Source organism: Olea europaea, chromosome 6, assembly GCF_002742605.1.
Source record: "Olea europaea var. sylvestris chromosome 6, O_europaea_v1, whole genome shotgun sequence".
NCBI classification, from domain to species: domain Eukaryota; kingdom Viridiplantae; phylum Streptophyta; class Magnoliopsida; order Lamiales; family Oleaceae; genus Olea; species Olea europaea.
This window is the reverse complement of record NC_036242.1, coordinates 26457575-26480735: the sequence shown is the minus strand read 5'-3', so window position 1 is coordinate 26480735 and position 23161 is coordinate 26457575. Positions and strand designations below refer to the sequence as shown.

The following is a 23161-nucleotide window of genomic DNA, read 5'->3' as shown; positions in this document are numbered from 1 at the left end:
CGAACCTGCATATTATGGATCTCCAAATGAAACTTCTTAACTTCGGCTCTGAAATTGTGGCTAAAGGCTTGGCCTCCACCCACTTAGTGAAATACTTTATAGCCAAAGCCACAAACTTCAATTGCCCCCTAGTTATTGGAAAGGGACCAAGGATGTCAATTCCCCACTGTTCAAATGGGGCTGTGCAACTAATGCTTGTGAGGTCCTTTGCGGGAAGGTGGATGACATTGCCAAATCTTTGGCCCTTGTCACACTTCTTGACATATATTCCTGGGCATCTTTCTTCATGATAGGCCAATAATATCCATACCTTATGAGCTTGAAGGCTAATGCCCGAGCTCCTTGATGGTTCCCACATACTCCTTCATGAACTTCTTCTAGGGCCTGGGATGATTCAGAAGGCCTAAGGCATCTGAGGTATGGAAGTGTGAGGCTCCTACGAAATAAAACCCCTTCAATCATGCAATACCTCGGAGCTTTGGATCGGATGCTTCTAACTGCTTGAGGATCTTCTGGAAGACGGCCATGTTTTATGAAGTCCACTATTGAATCCATCCACGATGGCTCATTATCAATATCCATGAACCCTATGGTTTGGTTGATGCTTGGCTCGATTACAATTCCAACGTGGACTGTCCTGTCAAGCCCATCTATTCCCATGAACACCAATCTTGACAAGGCATCGGCCTTAAATTCTCAGCCCGAGAAATTTTCACAATTTCACAACTCTTGAACTTTCTCTGGAGATCATGCACTTTCAAGCAGTATAAACTCATCTTCTCGTCCTTCCTGTCGAAAGTCCCTTCGATTTGTCCAACCACCAACTGGGAATCACTGTAAATTTTGATATTTTTGAGCTCGAGATTGATGGCGAGTTCCATGGCTATGATAACGACCTCATACTCTGCTTCATTATTGGTCGCCTCAAATTCGAACCTGAGTGCACATTGAATGTTTATAAGCATGTCTGGGTTTATGATTATGACCCCTGCACCCGAGCCCGAGGAGTTTGATACACCATCGACGAAAATTTACCACACACCTATGGTCGAGCTCGAGCTACCATCTGGCCCCTGAGGCCTTGGGGTGAGTTCTGCAATGAAGTCAGCTAAGGCCCGAGCTTTAATAGATGAGCGGGGCTTGAACTCTATGTCAAATTCTCCGAGTTCAATTGCCCACCTCAGTATTCTTCTTGAGATGTCTGGTTTCTAAAGAATGTGTTTCAGAGGCTGATTGGTGAGCACTACAATAGGATGTGACTGAAAATATTGCCGAAGTTTTCGTGCTGCCACTATCAGTGCAAGGGCAAGTTGTTCTGCCGAAATGTATATTGTTTCTGCATTAAGTAGGACTTTACTTACGTAATAAATGGGTTGTTGGGCCCTGTTAACCTCCTTCGCCAAGACACTACTCACTGCATTATGAGATATAGCTAAGTATAAATACAGAGTATCTCCGGGCTCGGGTTTGGTGAGGATAAGAGGAGATTCCAATGTTTGCTTGAGCTCCTGAAAAGCCTTCTCGCACTCGTCATTCCATTTAAAGCAATGATTACCCCTGAGGGCTTTGAAGAAGGGAAAGCACCTGTCTGCTGCTCGGGCCATGAACCTGTTTAAGGCAACTATCCTGCCTGTCAACTTTTGAACCTCTTTCTTAGTCCTTGGTGATTCCATTGCTGCCAGAGCCTGAATCTTGTCGGGGTTGGCCTCAATCCCCCGATGAGTGATCATGAAACTCAGAAACTTTCCTGAAGGTACGTCGAATACACACTTCTCTAGGTTGAGCTTCATCTTATATTTTCGTAGGGTGACGAACACCTCCTCCAGGTCGGATATGTGTTCCTCTAACTTCTTACTCTTTACAACCATGTCGTCCACATAGGCATCGATGTTCTTCCCTATCAAATCGGCGAAGACTTTGTTGATGAGCCTCTAATATGTTGCCCCAGCATTTTTCAATCCAAATGGCATCACCCTATAGCAATATATGGCTGAATCAGCCATGAATGAAGTCTTCTCTTGGTCTTCTTTGGCCTTGAGGATTTGATGATATCCTGAGAATGCATCTAAGAAGCTGTACAGCTTATGTCCGGATGTGATATCCACAAGATTATCAATCCTAGGTAGTGGGTAGCTGTCCTTTGGGCATGCCTTATTCAAATCTGTGAAGTCAATATAGACCCTCCATTTACCACTGGCCTTTTTCACCAGAACAACATTAGCGAGCCAATCAGGGTATTGGACTTCTCTTATGAACCCCGCCCTTACCAATTTGCCGACCTCTTCTTGAATGACCACACGTCTTTTCGGCACAAACTGTTTTTTCCTTTGGTTAGCAGGTTTGGCCCCTGGGCTGACGGCTACTTGTGGGTCTATCCCTAGCATATCCTTCACCGTCCATGCAAAAACAACAATGTTGCGAGACAGACAATCGATAACTTCCTCCCGGAGGTTGGCCTTGAGATCCCGACCAATAGTGACGGCCTTCCCGTGCTTAAGCTCGACCACTTCCAACTCCTCAACGGGGGCCAATCTATCCTTTGGCTCGAGCTCGAGGTCTGCAAGTTGCATGACGTCAACACTCATTCCTCGGATGCTAGTAACATAGCACTGTCTAGCAGCTGTTTGGTCTCCTTGAACTACTCCGATACCATGACCTGTGGGGAACTTCATGGCCAAGTGGAAAGTTGACACAATAGCTTGGATTTTGTTTAGTAGGGGTCTTCCCAGAATGATGTAGTAGGCCATTGGGGTATTAACCACTTGGAATGGTGTGATCTCCATCACTTGTGTATTACCAATTCCTAATGTAAGCGAGAGCTCGACGACGCCTTCAGGGATAATGACTCTTCCACTAAATCCCTGTAGGGGAATTTTTACTGCTTTGAGCTGTTTGGGAGAGATTCCCATTTTGGCGAAAGCTTTCTGCGAGAGTATGTTTGCTACACTCCCATTATCAACCAGAATCCTCTTTACTTTGAAGTTAGCCACAACCGCAAAGACAACCAAGGCATCGTCATGAGGATATGATATTCCTTCCAAATCTCTTGCACCAAAAGTGATGTCTTTAACTTCATCACTGGATTTTCTTAGGGTATGAGCATGTTGGCGGGAATATTGCTCTCGCCCACTACTTGTGTCTCTGCCGGATGCTATGCCCCCAACGATAATATTAATGGTTCCGGCAGTGGGTTGAGCACTACTTTCTGCCCCAGGCCCTTTCCAATTGTCACGGTCATTCCTTAGCTGTTTATCATGACCAATGTAATTCTTTAAAAATCTTCTTTTGATAAGGGCTTCAATTTCTCGCTGTAAAGTATGACAATCCTCTGTAGTATGCCCATGATCCCAGTAAAATTCGCAATACTTGCTCCTATCTCTTGTGTCAGGGGGCGACTTCATCCTTGAAGGCCACTTTAATTCTTTCATATCCTTAACCTCCATCAAGATGTTTGTCTTAGAGGTGTTCAACCGAGTGAAAGGTGCTAACGACGCCTCATTCCTACGCTTATCCCGGGGAAGCTCTTGCCGGGGGACGGAATCATGTTACCTCTTATTCTCGGTCTTTTCATGGGAAGGACCAGGTCTTTTTGGATTTAGTGTTTCCTCCATATTAATGTATTTTTCAGCTCGGGTGAGGAGCTCGGTCACTGTCTGAGGCGGGGTCTTTGATAAAGACATCTTGAAAGCTTCACATCTTATGGCGAAAGTGAGGGCGGAGACAGCTGCTGTGATGTGGAGGTTGGGTATCTGAAGCCTTTCCTTGTTGAACCTTGTCATAAATCCTCGTAGGGTTTCAGTTGGTCCCTAATGAAGTTGCATGAGAGAGGCCGCGGTCTTCCTGATTCGTTTGCTACTTGCAAAGAAGGTTGAGAACTTATCAGCCAAATCTGAGAATGAAGCTATGGAGTTGGGCTCCAATGTCGAGAACCAATCCCTAGCTGCATCAGTTAGCATTTGTGGAAAGGCTTTGCACATAACCTGATCCGGCGCAACTTGCAAGTTCATGACATCGGTGTATACATTGAGATAGTTGATTGGGTCGGTCGTCCCATCATACTCTTTAATGCGAGGATATTTGAATCTGTCGGGCAAGGAATATGACAATATCTCTGGTGTGAATGGAGTGTTAGGGGTGAAACCTGTTGGCCCCCGAGCATTCCATTGCAGGCCAGCTGTAATTCCTTCTTGAATGATCCGGGCAATTTCACCGGAATCCATGGCGATTGATATTGTGAATACCCAAGGTTCCTACTCCGCCATTTGCGAGGTTTGGTGGTCGTGCTCAAGCATCAGCCATAAAACCGCCTTGCTCTACCTACGCTGGCGACGGATATGAATTTCTCTGACTTAACAATTGCATGAGCGTGGCCACCTGCTGACGGAGCTCTTCAAAGGCTTCGATTGTAAAGACCGCTGGCATAGGTGCGGGCACTCCTGAGGATTCTTCATGAGGAGCCAGTTGATCTTCGGCAGGATGAGGGATGGGAGCAGATGAGCTTGTGGAAGGGATACCTGATCCTGTGTTAACCATGGCTTTTGGTAGCGTTTCCCACAGACGGCGCCAATGATGCTACAAAAAATCGTACCTGCAGATTTCCCGAGCTTGATGATTTGGATTGAGCACGATCATAGTCTTCCAGTACCTGAAACAAAGGCAACGAAGTATATTCTCGTCGCCCCTCCGATATTTAAGTCAGAAAGGGAATTATATGCGTGAGGCTATAAACTGGAGAATAATGAAAAACGTACCTGAATAATGGCTCAAGGTTTTGTATTTATAGTAGTAAGCGACATTCTCCTAGTGAGACTCAACTAGCTGGGTATCCTTATCTGTTGGAGTCCTGTACAGTTAAGGAGTTGGTCAAATACCATAATTATATGTGGGATAGAATTCTTGCGGGAGTCAAGTATATGGTTGAGTTAGAGTCCTAATTGCATAGGAGTTCTAAAAGGTCAATAATCGTAGATTGTGAGTGGAGGGTATGCTCGAGCACAAGAATCGCAATATGTAAAGCAGCAAGACAGTGAGTGCTCGAGAATAACCCTCGGGGTGAGCATATGCTCGAGCACTCCATATATAGAATTTGCAAGTTTATCCAAGATTTGTGGTCGAGATAAAATGATCTAGCATTCATGTATATCATAAAAGGGTAGCATAATCCTCAGGATAATATTGTGGTCGTGTTATCCGGAATGTCAGTATCACACGTAAATCGAAATTTTTTTCTTCTTCTTGAACCACTCTTTTGTCCAAAAAAAAAACACTTTCTACCCACTTTCATTTCCAAAAAATGGGGGCCAAATGCGAGGTAATTGGGCGTGGCTCCTCTCCTTCTGTGAGGGGAGTGTACATTAAAGCTCGGTGTACAAGGGACTTTATATTCTAATAAAGTTTGAACAACAAATTCATATGTTATATTCATGTCACCAACTTTAAATATGAACAAGAGGAGGTAGAATTTTTCGTATAACATACTAACTTGTTAGAGTTAGCATGTAAATCGAAGTTTATGGATCTTTGATACTTGAAGATCGAACATTTTGCCCCTAAGGAAGAAATAAAAAATTTCTTTTATCTTCTTGTCACGCAGAGCAAGAGGTCTCTCGTCAACTTTTGTAGCGCAATTGTACCTCCAATTCACCCCGCTGTACAAATTTTCAATTTCCTTTAATTATTCTCCTAAAAAATAGAAATGACGCCTCAAAATGGAAATTACGTGATTCCCCCAAACACTCCTTCCAGGACCTACCTTCACAAGCTGTCCCTCCTTCGTCCCCAACTAATAAACTACACCCAAACATCAGTCATCACTATCAACGGCTGAGGTTTGATCTCATCGTATTTATGTACACCGTATGTAGTGTAATATATCCTTCAAACCCGTTAAACCCCACTCCTACCATAAGTCTCTCTTCATTGCACACATTTTTCTCCCACCGTCGCTGGTTATTCTCTCTAGTGTGACTCTCTTCACTCGACTACTAAAATGGGTAATTTTCGTTTTTGTTTATTGTAATGTAATTGATTGATATTTTTGTTAGTTATCCGTTGAATTGTTTTCCGTTTGTGTTTTTACAGGCAAGATTAAGATTGGAATCAACGGTAATAGATCTGATCTAAATTATTGCTTTGGTTTTCTAAATATTTTTTATTTCACGGAGTTTGGTAAATTTTGTTTGATTATTTGAAGGATTTGGAAGAATTGGCCGATTGGTAGCTAGAGTTGCTTTGCAGAGAGATGATGTTGAGCTTGTTGCAGTCAACGATCCGTTTATCACCGTTGATTATATGGTATGTTTTGCATTTTCACTCGTTTTTCCAGTCTTATTGTACTCTTTGGGGGGTTTTAGTTTGGGATCACGTGTTCTGGATCTGTTGCTTAAGTGATTTTTTCTGACAAATCATCCTATTAGTGCTTTGTTCGCATGATTTAGGTATAATTGTTAAATACATCATTTTGCTTTATGTTGCAGTGTGTAATCACTTAGCAGGTTTATTTGAGAGTTTGACCTCCCCCCGTTAATTATTTATCGTATATTTGTGGAATGAGTTTGTGGTGATGCTATAATTTGTGCAATTGTTGCAGACATACATGTTTAAGTATGACAGTGTTCACGGTCAATGGAAGCACCATGAACTAAAGGTCAAGGATGATAAGACCCTTTCATTCGGCGAGAAGAGTGTAACTGTTTTTGGCATTAGGTACTCATATGTAGCTTTATATGACCTTTTTTCTTGATTGCCTCGTGTGTGCATGTGGATCCTGGGCTAGTTATTGATATCTTTCCACATTGTATTTAATTTGAAGGAACCCAGAAGAGATTCCATGGGCCGAGACTGGTGCTGAATACATTGTGGAGTCAACTGGAGTGTTCACTGACAAGGACAAGGCTGCAGCCCATCTGAAGGTTTGGGATCTCTGAATAATCATATTTTCCTATTATTTTTTTGTTCCAAAATATTTAGCTATTGCTTTAGATGGTACCTGAAAGAACACGTGAATGTAGGTGGAAAAAAAAAAATTCTGGCTGTAGGTTTATATTATTCATAGTTATTTGCTGCACAGTTCTGTTAAATGATTTTATTTTGTTATTTTGCATCACCAATATGATTCAGTAGCTTTGTTTATATATGTTATGCATTTTTCTGCTCGTGTGCTCTGGTAGTCCAGCCATTAATGCTGTTTATGAAGTCATTGATAAATATGAGTGACTGCAAACTAGATTTAGTACTTGTTTGGTAAAGCATTTGTTTGCTAAAAAGCTCGTCAAACTTCATTTTTTTACTACAAATTTCATTGTACCTGCAACTTTTATCCATTTTCATCCCATGTTTCATGGGACCCATTCACTAAAAACTCATTTTTCCCCAAACTCATTTTCAACCACATGTTCTTCCAGCAAATAATTTTACATGTAAATCAAAATTTCTTTCCTACTTTTTAGCCACTCATTTTCCAAAAATTCACTATTACAAAATCTATTCTACAAAAAAATGGGGCTCAAACAGGGGCTTAGGTATTAGTTGAATTGTTTTGAGTCGAAGCATTATGTTAGTTTCTAGGTGACAGTTTTTAGTTGAAATAATCAAAATTTTTAATCTCAATTTAAAAATAGAGATACAAAAACTTGTGAGGACTGAAATTTGTTGAGACCTGAAATGGAAATTTGCAATTTTTAAACTTTAAGCAGTTCCGGCATTGTTACTCTTATCTTGTGTTATAATAATTCCCATTAATTTCTTGAATTAGGGCGGTGCAAAGAAAGTCATTATTTCTGCACCAAGCAAGGATGCACCCATGTTTGTTGTGGGGGTCAATGAGAAGGAATACAAGCCCGAACTCAACATTGTTTCCAATGCTAGCTGTACCACCAACTGCCTTGCTCCCTTGGCCAAGGTTTGCAGCTACTGTTGTAAACTCATGTATTCATGTGTATGTTCTGTAATGACTTCTTAAATTTTCAGGTTATTCACGATAGGTTTGGAATTGTTGAGGGGCTTATGACCACAGTCCACTCTATCAAGGTAGGTTAAGTTATTTATTTTGTTTGGCATTCGAAACTGAGCCAGTGCTGATGGTGCGTCTTCCTGTTATTTAGCAACTCAAAAAACTGTTGATGGACCATCTTCCAAGGACTGGAGGGGTGGAAGAGCTGCTTCATTCAACATCATTCCCAGCAGCACAGGAGCTGCCAAGGTATTAAATTCTTTGAAAGTGGTACAAATCTGTGTACTACTCTCATTGATGGAAGATTGAGCTTGTATTGCAGTACTTCGTTTCCTTCAATTTAGCTCAGCGTTCTCATTAATTATTTTCTCCGGATAACTGCTGCCTCTTTTCTTTGAAGGCTGTTGGAAAAGTTCTTCCTGCACTGAATGGAAAGCTGACTGGAATGGCCTTCCGTGTGCCTACTATTGATGTCTCCGTGGTTGATCTCACTGTGAGGTTGGAGAAAGAGGCTACCTATGATGAAATTAAGGCTGCCATCAGGTAAGGATGCATGGTTTTTCAATTTATGTCTTTAAGAAAATGTTGGTGCTTATTTCTGTGGTGCTGTATCAAGTGGCACTTAACCCTCAAAACTAGTGGGATTGATTGCTCTGTTGCAATTGCAGGTCTAGCATCTTTGATGCCAAGGCAGGAATTGCTTTGAGTAAGAACTTTGTCAAACTAGTTTCGTGGTATGACAATGAATGGGGTTACAGGTAAGTTCGGTGAATCTTTTTTGTGTACCTACACCGTTTGGAAGAAGCCTAGTTGAGTTTTCTTGTATATCTTTGTGTCTAATTTCTATTTCATTGCTGCAGCTCACGTGTCGTCGACTTGATCAAGCACATGGCTTCCACTCAGTAATATATATGAGATGCTGCACAATGGTTTTGCATGACTCTTCATGGTCACTTATTCTAAAGAAGTAAGTTTAAAACTAGTCACAATGAAGAGAGCAGGAGAGCGTGCAGTTTGTTGCTGCGTTTTGCATGTTTTGGTTTTAATGGGATGTCTAAAGGATTCTTGTGGCTTGCAATTTTTCAAGCATCTCTTATATGCAGTTTTGTATTGAAAATAACGTTGAACTATTTTCTATTTTGTGGAATGTCCAATGCTTTAATAATGTTATACTTTTCTCTGTAGCCCTAGATAGTTCATATGGTTGTGGACTTGCATATCTGCCCTGCAGCTTTTGTACTTATCCTTTTGTGGATCAAGTTGTCTTATTAAGATATGTGGTTGTGAATTAGCAAGTGGTATGCAAGCAAAATTCTCTGCCTGCAATAATTACGACATAAGGACAGTTTAAGTGATTCTATACTTCCAACTTGTTGATTATGGGAATATGGTGCTCGTATGCCAACACTAGTGCGGCCAAAGCAACCATATTATCTATATCATCATTCTTAGGGAAAATGTGGTTTAAGTAGGAAGGAAAAGGCAGAAGTGCATTTTGGGAAGAATGAGAAGGAAAAGGAGAGGAATAGAGGATTTTCTTGAGTGGAATGATGAACATTTGATACTTGCCCGTATTTGCATAAAGTTTGAAGGTCCTTGGCCTTGCCTACTCTTAAGCTTGAGTCTGTCTTTGAGAAAGACCGTTCACACTTGATAATTGCTACCGGTTGGTTGGATCTTGTTGACTTCGCATTGTTCACCTGATAATTGCTACCAGTTGTTTGGATCTCATTGTCCATTCATTTGAAGAAAATAAAACGTGAACTAACCAAACAAGCAATTTCTCTGCACCAAGAAATAGAGAAAATTAATAAGGAAATTGTGCTTTATGTCAATGTCTGAAATCATGACACTAACTGCTGGATCACCAAGAATGGAACTGGTTGATCAATCAATTTCTCCTCCTTCCGGATATTTGAAGTATCTGAGATGCTTTGATATTCAATGTCTTTCTGGATCACCGTCCTGTATAATCCAAGTTACTCAGTGGATTTCCCGTCGCCTGAAATTTTGAACTGTCAAGGTCATTTTCAGAACATTTAGGCTTGTCTCCTATCATGCTCTGGAAGACCTCATCTGGTGCAGCTCAGAACATTTCTAAAGCTTCAATAAACAGGCTATTCTCGTTCATTTCTGACGGTTTTCTCTATCTGTTAAGAACACAATGTCAAGTAATAAACGCGGGAATGTTTAAGTTCCACATGATTTTTGCCACTTTGAGAAATTCTCTAATTTAACCTTCTTCGGAGCCTGGCCAGCTGCTTTACTTTCAAGTTCTATTTTCCTTTTGGATTCTGTTTCAGCTTTCTTCGAGCAAGCAGATGAGATTTCTGTGAGCGTGCTTAAGTTTGAATTATCGTTGTATGGTAAAATTAAACAGAAACAAATAAACATGGCAATTCCCAGCTCAAAGCAATGCGCATTAGCCCAATACAGTAATATTTTCAAGAAACTCAGGACCTTGTTGACTCCACCTTTCAAGTTTCATCCTATCAGTACAGGGCTCATACGGTATAGCATACGTATGGAGCCATTGTCGAGTATGGTATATCTTGGCAAGAATTTGAAGTGAGGCCTTTTTTGAGTTTTTGGCCGTGAAACTTTTCCATTGCTCCATTTGTTACTCAACGGGAGGGCAATGCAATTAAAGCAAGCTAAACTTCACTCATAAATCCAAGTTCAACACGCCTTTTCAAGACCATTCTCTTGGGCTTTCGATTATAATATCGGCACATCGGCCTCAAAAAGCAAGCGGCACATTGAAAACTTGAGGAGAGACTGGCCTTTCAGGTGAAGCACTGTCCCCTAATTATAACACTATGCTGGTACGACGCTAACTAATACCACACATTTTTTTGTTGCTTTTCATTGCTCACCCCTTTGACGACAATTTAACATCTTGTTTGGAGGAGCTGAATCCTTGTCCACGTCTGATTCGTCATCAGAACTTCCTGAGTCCGAATCTGAGTATCAAAAGATAAGATGATATTAAATTAATATATAATTGCAATAATTCATTGTTAGTCAAGTTAGATTGCCATGATCACAAATGATTAAGACAATGACCAAGAAATAAAACTGATACACCCCAACCAACACACCTCCAGGGGCTTGCATGGAGAAAATGACCTAGGGATGTCAATCTAACTCGTCGACTCGAGCGGCCAGTAAAAAGTCTCAATGGGTTCGGCTTGTGACTCGATGGAACCAAGCCTCTTTTTCGGGTGATGGCTCGAGCTCAAGTTGGCCCGTGTGGCTCAATCGGCCCGCCTGGTTGGCCCAAATGTGTCCGGTGTTGTAGGCTCGACTGCCGGGCTGAAGCGACCTGCTTTAGGCAGGCAGCTACGCAGCAACTGCTACCTGAAACAGTTGCTTGCAGGCAGCTGCCTGTCGTTTGCCTTTAAAAAAAAATAAATAAATAAATTCGAACGAGCCAGCCCTCAATATTTCAACCCAGCTTTGACTCGGTTCGGACAAAAAAAGTTGTTGTGTTTTGCCCAAGCCGCAATCACCAGCTCACGATCCAACTCGATCTGGCTCATTTACTTCCTTAAAATGACCAATAACTCGTGTACGGTTCAGATATTTTGGATAAAGTTCATGTACCATTTACGTAATTAAATAGTCAAATACTGATCGCGTTGTTGTCACATAAACACTTCATTTGGGAATTTATTATTTCGTTAGGTTCAATTAAAAACCATACAAATTTAATTATTGACTCCGATCATCATTTCTTTTGGGTATTACCAAAAACTTTGTTAATCACGCTAAAGCAGAGCACCCAATTGTGAATTGTGGCTCTCTTTTTTTTTTTTTTATTGTAACCTTTTATAGTCGATGAAATTAGGAGGGGGAAGGATGGATGGATAGTATAGACGATTTAAAAGATATAATCGACCGAACATTAGGGCATGAGCTTTCATGTAGATTTTGATACAAAATTAAGATCCCGTATGATTTTGGTACAAGAAATAAAAACACTTTTATATTGATCGATCAAAAACTCGAGTACAGCCTATTTGGTGGTGGGTGAAAAAAAAAAGGGTTTTTAGTCCCTATCTAAAAGTTAAGCAAAAAACCAACATCTAGTCTTGAACCTATCCGTAAATTTAAATCTTTTCCTTATTTTTTAATCTCATATTTTCCATCAATCTACTATTTTAAAATGCATTATTAGAAAATAATGGGGCTACACAGCCTCCTAAGCAGGCAAACTTCTACGACAAACTGCCCTCTTGAACCGTTTCCTATCAATCTTTAAGCAAATAATATATGCGTCACAGTTGGCCAACAAAAGGATCAAACTTCAAAAACCGATTTCGTACTCTCATTCAAAATCCAAAGAGAAAAAACGAAACAATTCACAAGGGTTAATTTGCCGTAATAGCATCACAAGTACCGTCTTCAAGAAGTGGATCACCAAAGTTAATCAGTAATGCTAGACGTATAGGGCGAAATATTTTTTTTTAATACAGGTCGGACCCACCAACCTGTCCAGTTGCCTCTAAGGCCCTTCTATGAATAGTGACATGTACTCCGGCATTTTTCAAAGTCGAAAGTTAATTAGCATTTATGAACCCAAAGATAGGGCAGCCTTTGCATCAAGTCTCCATGCAAAACCTCCACGCTCCATTCTCCACACATCACATGGCACCATGAGAGAAATCGTGGGATTTTTCACCACCTTCACCCAGCATGTGAAAGAGGCCAAACCCACGGGCAGCGCCACCCCCTTGTTTATCACCAACCACACCTCCTCCTCCTCCGCCGCCGCCGCCGCCTCACCTTGTACCATCTTCTTGTAGGCTAAATTCGTCCACTTCACCCTGTTCAGACCGTCCGATACGAACCCTGGACACGTGTCGAGATAAAGATTCATCATTCTCTCCTCGTCCGTATGCCCTAGTCCGTAAACATCACAATGCTCCCACGCGTCAGTTATGCATTCAACCTTCACCCATGATCCGACCACCGCCGGTGGAGGGTTCTCCACGCCGTGACCAACGTGTTTTTCTTCATTCCCAAAACTTAGCCATAGAGGTGAACTCTGTGGCTCCCTTTTGGAGCTTTCCTTCACATCAGGGGTCTCCGGCAATAACAGCAGCGTCACCACCGTGTCACCTCCGGAAATTGACTCGTTGGAGGCTGTTCTACCATTGACCTCGCTATCTTCAGATGAAGCCTTCCTTTTTCTCATGGTACATCTGTTCTTTGCGTTACTTGCACTATAATTTTCACACGGTCTTTTTCCAATCTCAGCTTTAACGCTCAGATCGGCCTTTTCCGCTACGGCGGAGCTGCTTCCGCTGCCGCTGGAAAACGACCCAATTGCGGCAGCCGGCTTCGGCGCTATGGGCCGGAATCTCTGCATTATCCGGTCCATTTTCGACATGCCATACCCACTCACACTCCCAGCATGTCTTGCAATACAACACCCATCCCTTCCATCCATTCTCGCTCCAAATTTCTCACCACGTAGAGGAAATACACAACAGGAAGAAGAGTAACCTAAGCTTTATACAGAAAATGATAATGGAGAATGTGGGACACGCGTGAAGGGATCCGAACGTGTAAGAGAGGTAATTGGCTGGAGGAGTAGGAAACGTGGCGGAAGGACAAGGAGAAGCAGCATAAAGCGGCGAATAGGAGAAAAGTAAAGTCCGACCACCACCCAGTAACCAATCAGATTTTGTATAGTTGCAAGTACTGGATCCGAAAGCGGGACACGTAGGTCTACATGCATATTGTTTAAGTTCTAGAAAGTGGACACGTGGTCGAATAGTTGTCACCAATCCCTTCCAAGAGTAATCCTTAGATATTCTAAAGCCTTTGTTGTTGATTTAATTTAATTTTAATCATATAACAATGAGATTCACAATTTTTAATTCATACATTACATTAACTTTTTATCAAAATCGATTAAAAATTTTAATTTTATCTAAATTAAACAAGGGCTAAAATTGTTTAATTTGGTAACATCAATTTAATTTCAATTAATTGCTTGAATACCTTAAATGGCACTCACTTCTATGTGACCAATTTATTTTCTTATATTGCACATTCGGCACCATTAAAAGTTGGAAAATGATGAATACATTAAAATTTTATTCCGTGTCTAGTGTTATATGTATGTTTAACCAATTTAAAATATGATAATTAGGTCAATAAACAATAGTCGAATCAAATGGAATAAAAATTGGTTTTAAATTGATTTGATTTTAATTAATGAAGTATATTTCGACCACAAAAAATTGATTTTTTCATCAAAAGTTTTATTCGCGGTCTACAAAATTATGCTTGAATTCGTACCCATAATTTACTGTGAGAGGAATATTAAATATATGCTTTTGTATAATAAATTCCAATGAGCTTATTATTTCATTGATTTTTTTAACTAAAATTTAGATATCACAAAAACATTTTTACATCTTAGTTTTGGGTCTAATTCATATTGTATTTAAACACAATGATCAATGAAAATCAATAATATGTATATATTTTTTGGTCCTGAAAATTTTTGGATTTCTCGAAATCTAACAATGGAAGTCAAGTCTTCCTCAAATTAGAGCCTTTAAAAAAATAAAAATAAATTATCCTCATAGAAACGCTGTCGTATGTAAAATCATCCTTTTAGGTGCCAATTTAGACCGCACACTCTTCGAAAAATATTCTAAAACGCCTATAATTAGCCATTATATATGGAAAATGCTGTGTGTACACCTTGTGGTGTGCAAGGCGTACACACAGCTTTACACCCCCTTACATGGAGGAGGACCCATGAATATTTTATTGCATGTGAACCCCTCTCCATGTGAGGGGGGTTTAAGCCTATGTGTGCACAGCACAACCCATTTTATATATCTGTTTTTCATGCTCTATGGATGCAAGGAGCAGAAACAGAGATTTTTCTGTTAATCTATAATTCAAATCTTCCACAAGAAATAAGCTATTATTGATTTAAACAGTTGAAAACCAGCTCATAGCATTTATTATTGGTAATAGAAGTAGTACTCACAATACAGACATGGTGCTAGAATTGGAATAAAACATGTAACAAAGAGAGCCTTAAAACTACTGATTCCCATGGCGTACAAAGATTTCCTCGGATCAGACGAATGTTGGCCCTTGAGTACGCAGACAGATTGGAACTAAGAGCTTAACTACAAGACTCGCCAGTCGAGCAAAATGAAAAATTTAGAGCCTAGAGGATGATCCCTTGGGGTAGTGGTTGACAATATGATTATAGGCATCAAGGGTCAGAAAATCATCCAACATTGGTTTAGTGCATTGCCTGGTAAAAATCTTGCAAGCCTCCTTGTACATTCCTTTCTTAAATTTTTCTTGGCCAACTTCTCTCTCAATCCTAGTCATTTCGTCTTCAACTACTCGCCCGAAGAGCTCAAGAGTCACCTTCACACCAAGGCCATCTCCATCCAATTCAACTCCATATTTCAACCACTGCCAGTTCTGGACTCGGCTTATTTCAGCTGTGGCCGCATCCTCCATGAGGTTGTAAAGGGGAACGGAACCAGTTCCCGTGAGCCATGCTGCCAAGTACTGGATTCCGACCCTGGTGTTGTGACGGAGGCCTTCCATGGTTCGTACTCCTCTTGGCCTCTGAAGGAGGTCTTCTTCAGTCAAGTTAACCGCATCTTCACGCTTCACGGTGTGAATTTGGTTCGCCTTGTTGCCCATGCTGTTGGTGAAGACTTCCATGATGGCCGGGATCAGTCCCGGGTGGGCTGCCCATGTTCCATCATGCCCCGCCTTCACTTCTCTCAATTTGTCCTTCCTTACCAATTCCAAAGCTGCCTCGTTTGCCACTGGGTTGTCCCGGATAGGAATCTGAGCAGCCTGTTCAAGCAACACAAGTTGGAGCTTCGTTCAATAAGGTAATTTAGGAGAATCCTTGCGAGAATAGATCACAGTTTATTCGACATTTGAGACATATATTCCACTATTTGATTATTGTGACAAATTAGAGAGTTAGCACAAATTTATTGACTCGTAAAACTTGTATGACTTAGACGACAACCAACCATTCCTCCCATGGCATGCACGCCACGCTTATGACAGGTTCTGATGAGTAAATCGGAGTAACTTCTCATGAAGTGCTGAGTCATCCCCACTAGAACTCTATCGGGCAGAAGGCGATCCGGGTGGGCCTGGAAAGTCTTGACATAGCTGAATATATAATCCCATCTACCACAATTCAGACCAACAGAATGGTCTCTTAGCTCATACAGAATTTCATCCATTTGAAAAACGGCTGGAAGCGTTTCAATCAAAACAGTGGCTCTAATGCTTCCCTTCTCAATTCCAGACAATTTTTCGGCCCTCTCAAATACATTGTTCCAGATTTTTGCTTCCCTGTTATTAAAAAAAAAAAAAAAACACTCATCAAGTTACTCGAGAACAAAGTTTTAGAGCAAAATAACACTACCAACTACTGAATTACAAATCCTTGCCTCGAGTGTTCCATTTTCGGGAGATAGAAGAAAGGCCCGAAGCCTTCACCTTGAGTTCGGCGAAACGCCATGCAGTTGTGGAAAAAATAGAGACCGAAGTCCACAAGGCAACCGGTAGCTGGTTCGCCATCAATGAAGATGTGAGACTCGGGTAGGTGCCAGCCTCTTGGACGAACAAAAAGCTTAGCCGTCTGATCATTAAGCTTGTAAACCCGATTTCTAGCTTTGTCATGGAAGCTTATAGTCCTATTAACAGCATCCCTTAAGTTAACTTGTCCACCCATTAAGTTCTCCCAGCTTGGTGAGAGAGCATCTTCAAAATCAGCCTATGGAAAATTTAAATCGCATGACTCCATGGCTTTAGAACAATTGATTATTGTGATAAGTGAAATTTGAAATTTAAAGCTTAGCCAAATATACACTAATCAACAAATTCTGTATTCTACTCACCATGAAAACTTTGGCTCCAGAATTGAGTGCATTGATGATCATCTTCCTCCCCACAGGCCCTGTAATTTCCACCCTCCGATCGGCAACCGCCGGTGGCACGGCGGCACAAACCCATTCCCCTTCCCTTATGTATTTCGTAGCCGGATCAAACCCCGGTAAACCCCCATTATTGTATCTAATCTTAGCCTCCTTTCTGCACTCCAAAGCATACTTGATATGGTTCCTGAACTCACTCTGCAAATCAGCCACAAATTGCAGAGCATCCTTAGTCAAAATTTTTGCAAATTCTGCATCATATTTGCCCATAATGTCCACTCCCTCAGGCACATCATATGCCATGCCAATTTTTCTCTCTGTAGAGGAAGGTTCAAGAAAGCTTTCAAAACCCACCATTTTGTTGAGATTATTGTTCTTTTTCGAAGAAATTTGGAGTCTGGATTTGTGTAAAGGTAGAGAAACTACTTGAGAATTATCCAATATATAAAGGGGTTGGCTGGGTGGGGGAGAGGTTTTGGACAGATACAGAAAGTTTTATCCTTATGGTGTAAAAATAGAATAGAGAATGCATGGAATTATGTGCTTGGGATGATGCATGGGATTGAATTGTGGATTGGTTTTGAACATCGTGCCTACCTCGGGAGGTGCAGTTTGTTAGGATAGTGAAGCATTTTGATGTCATATCCCACGTTTGGCTAAGCTTAAAATTAAATTATAGATAGGGAAATTGCACCATTCCTCTTCGACTTTATCCAAACCTTTGCTTGAGCCCTATTTTATGTTCAAAATGCAATTTAAAATAGTAATTTGAAAAAAAATGTGCGGTTAAAAAATAAGATTTTTTTTTTTGAACATCGTGCCTACCTCGGGAGGTGCAGTTTGTTAGGATAGTGAAGCATTTTGATGTCATATCCCACGTTTGGCTAAGCTTAAAATTAAATTATAGATAGGGAAATTGCACCATTCCTCTTCGACTTTATCCAAACCTTTGCTTGAGCCCTATTTTATGTTCAAAATGCAATTTAAAATAGTAATTTGAAAAAAAATGTGCGGTTAAAAAATAAGATTTTTTTTTTAATTTACGTATAATATTATTTTATTGAAGAATATTTGGTTAAAAAGAAGAAGAAAAAGAAGTAGAAGAAATTGTTATCATTATCATGTGACTCACGAAAATATGTCTCACTTCAAATTTTTAAATATAGTCCAAATTATGTATGAAAATTAAGTGATTATTTCTCGAAGATTTAGACCGTTTTCGTTATTGTTTTCAAATGTAATGAATGTTTTAGACCAATTTACCTCTTTTTGAAACCTAAAGACCAACTTACTATACTAACAATAAATTAAATACTAATTGATGTAATTTTCCCTTTTAAGTAGATAAGCAATAATATTAATTTTTTTAATAACTAGTGTTGCATCTTTCTTTACACACATCAAAAATTAAAGGAACCAATTTGAATATGTCTTTGTGGATCAACGGGTATCAAGTAGTGCAAGATGTGAGTCCTTTCTAAGTGAAGATAACTTTAAGTCGGATTACTTGATTCTTATTTGATTTGTCACGGTTAAATTAACATTTAACACATAGCTCATGTTGTCTTTTTTAATATGTCAAAATAATTGTTGACCCGATGACCCGATGATTTTTTTGGGTTGACGTTCAGGTCGGATTTAAAACTGTGATCTTTTTTATTTTTTTGGATGTAATTGCAAGATTCAGCCTAATTTTCCCTCTTATGTAGCTTAATTTGTGATTATTGAACAACACATTGGCTAAATACAGATGTCCAATAAACATAAGTAAAATAAGTTTACCTGAGAAGAAGCTTTGTGCTGTGCATATTTCCATAGCATATTGGAGAGCAAGTGAAAGTCCATCAAATTTCAAGACCTAACAACGCTTTTTATCTGTCAAGAAACCGAACATTAGCCAGAATTTGCAAAAGAAACCAATATGGCTATAGAAAACACAACTGAACTTGCAAATGTGCAAGCAAAATACGAGGCCAGGGGACCTTTGCACATCAACAAGAGGCCATTTTACTCTATAAAGTTGGATTAGCATTACAATAACATTTATACAGATCAGTCTTACATAAAATCCTGTCTGAATATGTTAATTAAGAACATCAGTTGGTACTCGTTGGCTTTAAGCGAAGCCATAAACTGATAAACACAACAATACACGATTATTAATATTGATCACACTATTTTAGCTGCCCCCATTCAAATAGAGGGGGTTGGGGCGGGTGTATTGTGTCATCTTGTTGTGATTGTGATAGTCTTCCCGAGGACGAAGAAAACTAGTGAAAGCTCGATGAAGAAATCGTAGTAATGTGCATACGATCAATCATCCATCCAAAGATAGTGAATCCACCAGTATTCGACTGCACATAGGTAACTGCAAACCAAGAAAATTTGAGTAAGCCTCTGTTAAAGATAAACATTTAACATATAATAGTTCAACAGATAATTAAAAATTTTAAGGAAAACAAACGCAGCAAAAATCAGCTAGGACTAAAGCACTTGTGCCCTTGAACCAAGATATGTCAAAACTGAAACCACTGAACATCCTATCCGGAAAAAAAATCAGATAGATACCAATTCTAGGACTGTCGAGGTTTAAGAAGTTGTCAGACGAGACATGCATATGCTAACTTCGAGATCGTGTCGAGTTAGAACCACAAATATTGATTATAGTTGCTCGAGACTGGAAACAAGTTCTAGTGAAGAAAACAAAATACAATAACGATAATTATGTAACAAATAGGTATGCGCACCAAAGGCTTGTCTCTTCTGATATGATGACATGGAAGCTGTCAACTGCAAATTCATGGACAATTGCGCGTAATCACCAGACTCTAAATCACTTTCTGAATAATGCATAGATAATGGACGCACGGGATATGGAACATCAGAATTTCCACCACTATCTGAAACAGCTGAAAAGGAACCATCATTTGATTTGCAAGTAATCAATGCATGCCATCTACTAGCAATTGAACCAAGGCCTTGAGCTCTATGAGATATCTTTCCAGCTGCATTTAGACAGAGCAGAATCCCGACAAGCTGAACAATAGATAACACCTGCATATAGAGTAAATAGCATTTGAAGTTCTTATATGATAGATCAATAATTTGACAGACTGATGTTCATCCAAATTATTGTTGAAAATCTTGCGGATTGCTACATTTCTATCTACTATGGATAATTTTTCATAGCCATGTGGGCTAAGAAGCTAGAAAAAATCAAACAAATTCTCATCTTTAACCATATAAAAACAGTTGGTAATTACATTAAGTTTAGTCCACTCTCTAAGACCTTAAAGCCTTTACACAGGGTAATTCAACATGATACAAGAGTGAGCAAAAGTCCTAAGTTCAATTCTAGTTGTCACCCATTTATGAATATTGTGTGCAACTATTAGCCAATTGAAGGAAAAATGAATTTTTCTTGTATGTGAGGGGGCGTGTTTAAGACATAATTTAGATACATAAATGCAACCCCTGTCCATCAATTTAAGTTTATAGATGAAGTGATACAACAAATATTAAAGATTTCAGAAATCTAGTGAAGTAAACTAGTTTTTTCTACTCTTTCCACTCTTCCACATAATATACTTTCTTATCTTAGAGGGAGGAAAATGTATGATAATACTCTGTATTAACAATCTATCTGAGAAAGTAACCAGAGACGTACTGCAAAATCACCTCCATTGATGAAGTTTATGATCCCAAGGTTCCCTAATGTCTGCAATAGAGCAAAAAACTGACTAACTGTGACAACCAAGAATTCTAAAAGAAGAAATACCCGAAACCTGTGGCTTATTTTTGATAAATAAGAGGTTAAACGTATGTGCTCTTCGATGTAAACTGAAACATCCAAATCCCGTTCCAGTAGTTTCCCATAATTTTCGAAGTGGATCACTAGCAAATTGCCCACCAAGTGGAACAGGGCACAACCAGCTAAGAAGACTAGAGTCACATATGTATACGATACAATGCAAGCAAGCAACATCAAAGCCGAGCGCCACCAAGAATCATGGTGTAAATATACTGCACGAGTAATCTCACGAGCCACCTTTAATATAAGGCAAATAAAGACCCACGAAGCCAGTAAGCGGTAAAATGCCTGAAAAACAATCAGGAAAGTTAGATAAACTTCGGTCATAGTTTATAAAGCTAAACATGAGTAAATTTTTCAGCAAGGGATTGCCCAAAAACATGACAAGAAAAGTTACTCAACACCTCCAAATTGTACAGGTAACAGGACACAGCTAGAATTATCACGGGAAAAATCATTTGATGTCGTTTATATTTGTACCATTCAGTAGATTTAAAACTCGACGTTGAACTTCTGATTTAGTTTTGCAGCCTGTTATTGTAGAAAAAATATACTCAGATACATGAGAAAGAAATACTCTTTTATTATTATTTAGGGAGAGAAAAAAGGGGGGGAAAAAAGAAAAGAAAAGAAACAAAGGTACAATATGAAAATCTATTTAAAGAAAACCATTATGATAGGCATTTGGTTCCCCATGTGTACATCTCTCGGCAAGTAGTCTTCAATCTTTATGTCTCGAAAAAGCAAGAAACATAAAGAATGCTTCAAACACGAAAGTAAACGAATCCTTCAAAGAGAATCTGATACAAGAACCAGAACTATGAATAAGAAAACGACAGTTCCATCATCTACCAGAGCTGAATTTTAGTATCTTTAAATGTATTGAAAAAGTAAGAAACGTAAAGTATGCTTTCAAACACAAAAGTAAACGAATCCTTCTAGGAGAATCTGATACAAGAACCAGAACTATGGATAAGAAAATAGTAGTTCCATCATCTAACAGAGCTAAATTTCAGTAACAACTCCTGATGCAAGGCTTCACTAGTCACTAAAACACTTAAGGGCCTGCTTGGGCGAAGAGTTTCGCCGTACCGGTTATGAGCGTTTTTAAATTACCGCTTTTGAGCGTTTTTAAGCCAATCGGTTTTGAGGGGTTTTGGCAGCGGTTTACAAAACTGTACAACCTGGACATTTTATTATCCACCGATTCTGAAAAAATTTTAAAAGTATAAAATTACATATGTCTCTAGGTAAAATTTTCAATTTATAGTTTAAACTATTTTCCTCATGAGTGATATTTTACTTGTAGATAATTTTTTTTTACATATAAGTTAATATTTTTATAAGTGAATTTTCATTTTATTAGCAGTATTTTTATTTATAAAAAAGTTTTTTGACATAAAAGTGATTTTTTACTTATTACAAATCTTTAATTATAATGTAATTTTTCTTTCTTACAAATAATATTTTATTTATAAATATTTTTTAATTATTATTTAATTTTGTACTTATAAATAATTTTTGTTTACAAGTTATAGTTTTGTAGAAAATATGTTGATCGGAAATAATTATTTTATAAAAGGTAAAACTAGGAAGAAAATATGAGAAATGATCAAAACCCATCGGTCAAACTACCGATGGGTTTGAGAGAGTCAATCAAAATTACACCATATCGATTTTGCGTGAATTTTAGCAAACATCCCCTTGTATACGGTGCCAGCTAAAACCAGTCAAAATGGGGGGAAAAAGAAACTCCCAATCAGGCTAAGCTGCTATTGCCTTGCAAAATAATAGATTAAATAAGCACAAGTATACTTCAAATGTTTTGGAGAAACATATTCTATAAATTAATTAAAATTTTCTGCTATAAAACTTTGTAACTCTAGTAAATTGCTTGAAAATCAATTTAAATAAATCCAAGATAAAATTTCGCTATAACTTGAGTAGTTCTACAATAAAAGTAAATCTTACGCGAATTTTTTGAAGGTAAAGATGCCGAAATTGGGCAAAATGTCCATGGCAATAATCAACAAACAGCATCTTCCGCACGCCATACTTTCGGAGAATATGCGAAATGGAGAGGAGAGATATAGCAGAAACGACTGTTTGCGACACAAGGATTTCGAGCTCTAAACTCTTTACCTCGTACTTCTCGCAGTTGGAACAGTACGAGAATTGGATCGAAAGTAGGGGCAAAGCAACGACGAGTAGAACGAAGACGAGCCATGACAAGGCGGTGCCGAGGACAGTGCACTGACGGAAGCCGATGAGTGCGAGGAAGTTTTCAAAAGTTTTCAAGGATTTGTCAAGCTCCGGATCGGACTCAATCGGATGAGGCTCTATCAATGGGACTTGCTTTGATGGCGCCATGCTAAATCTCGGTCGGAAGTTGTGGTTATTTAAAGAAAAAAAAAAGTAAGAAAGTGATAGTGCGTCTGTGTG

The 23161-nt window shown here is 39.3% G+C and overlaps 3 protein-coding genes, 1 long non-coding RNA gene and 1 pseudogene across 6 annotated transcripts; 2 read left to right on the top strand and 3 right to left on the bottom strand.

Moving 5' to 3' along the window:
* Positions 1-5809: 5809 nt before the first annotated feature.
* On the top strand, positions 5810-8520 carry LOC111396283 (glyceraldehyde-3-phosphate dehydrogenase, cytosolic-like). The gene is made up of 9 exons (XM_023022672.1): positions 5810-5993; positions 6082-6105; positions 6194-6294; positions 6590-6705; positions 6812-6911; positions 7754-7900; positions 7969-8028; positions 8103-8200; positions 8352-8520. Exons 1-9 carry the CDS (start codon positions 5990-5992, stop codon positions 8377-8379), a joined length of 678 nt encoding a protein of 225 aa, XP_022878440.1. The 5' UTR covers positions 5810-5989; the 3' UTR covers positions 8380-8520.
* Positions 8521-8585: 65 nt separating this feature from the next.
* LOC111396284 lies at positions 8586-9135 on the top strand. The gene is made up of 2 exons (XR_002702979.1): positions 8586-8709; positions 8812-9135. It is a non-coding gene; the product is annotated as an uncharacterized LOC111396284 (long non-coding RNA).
* A 3115-nt stretch (positions 9136-12250) lies between these two features.
* On the bottom strand, positions 12251-13764 carry LOC111396282. The gene has a single exon (XM_023022670.1). It carries the CDS (start codon positions 13404-13406, stop codon positions 12525-12527), a length of 882 nt encoding a protein of 293 aa, XP_022878438.1. The 5' UTR covers positions 13407-13764; the 3' UTR covers positions 12251-12524.
* A 1146-nt stretch (positions 13765-14910) lies between these two features.
* On the bottom strand, positions 14911-19263 carry LOC111396279 (malate synthase, glyoxysomal). Of its 3 annotated transcripts, none has more exons than XM_023022669.1 (5): positions 18691-19263; positions 16873-17106; positions 16423-16748; positions 15994-16324; positions 14911-15808 (listed from the first exon to the last, which is right to left on the bottom strand). In XM_023022669.1, exons 1-5 carry the CDS (start codon positions 18751-18753, stop codon positions 15149-15151), a joined length of 1614 nt encoding a protein of 537 aa, XP_022878437.1. In that variant the 5' UTR covers positions 18754-19263; the 3' UTR covers positions 14911-15148. The 3 variants fall into 3 exon arrangements, with proteins under 3 accessions (XP_022878437.1, XP_022878436.1, XP_022878435.1); XM_023022668.1 differs by having other exon boundaries at positions 16873-17225; positions 18691-18834; XM_023022667.1 differs by lacking the exon at positions 18691-19263 and having other exon boundaries at positions 16873-17659.
* LOC111396281 lies at positions 18900-23141 on the bottom strand (annotated as a pseudogene).
* Between the last annotated feature and the right edge of the window lie 20 nt (positions 23142-23161).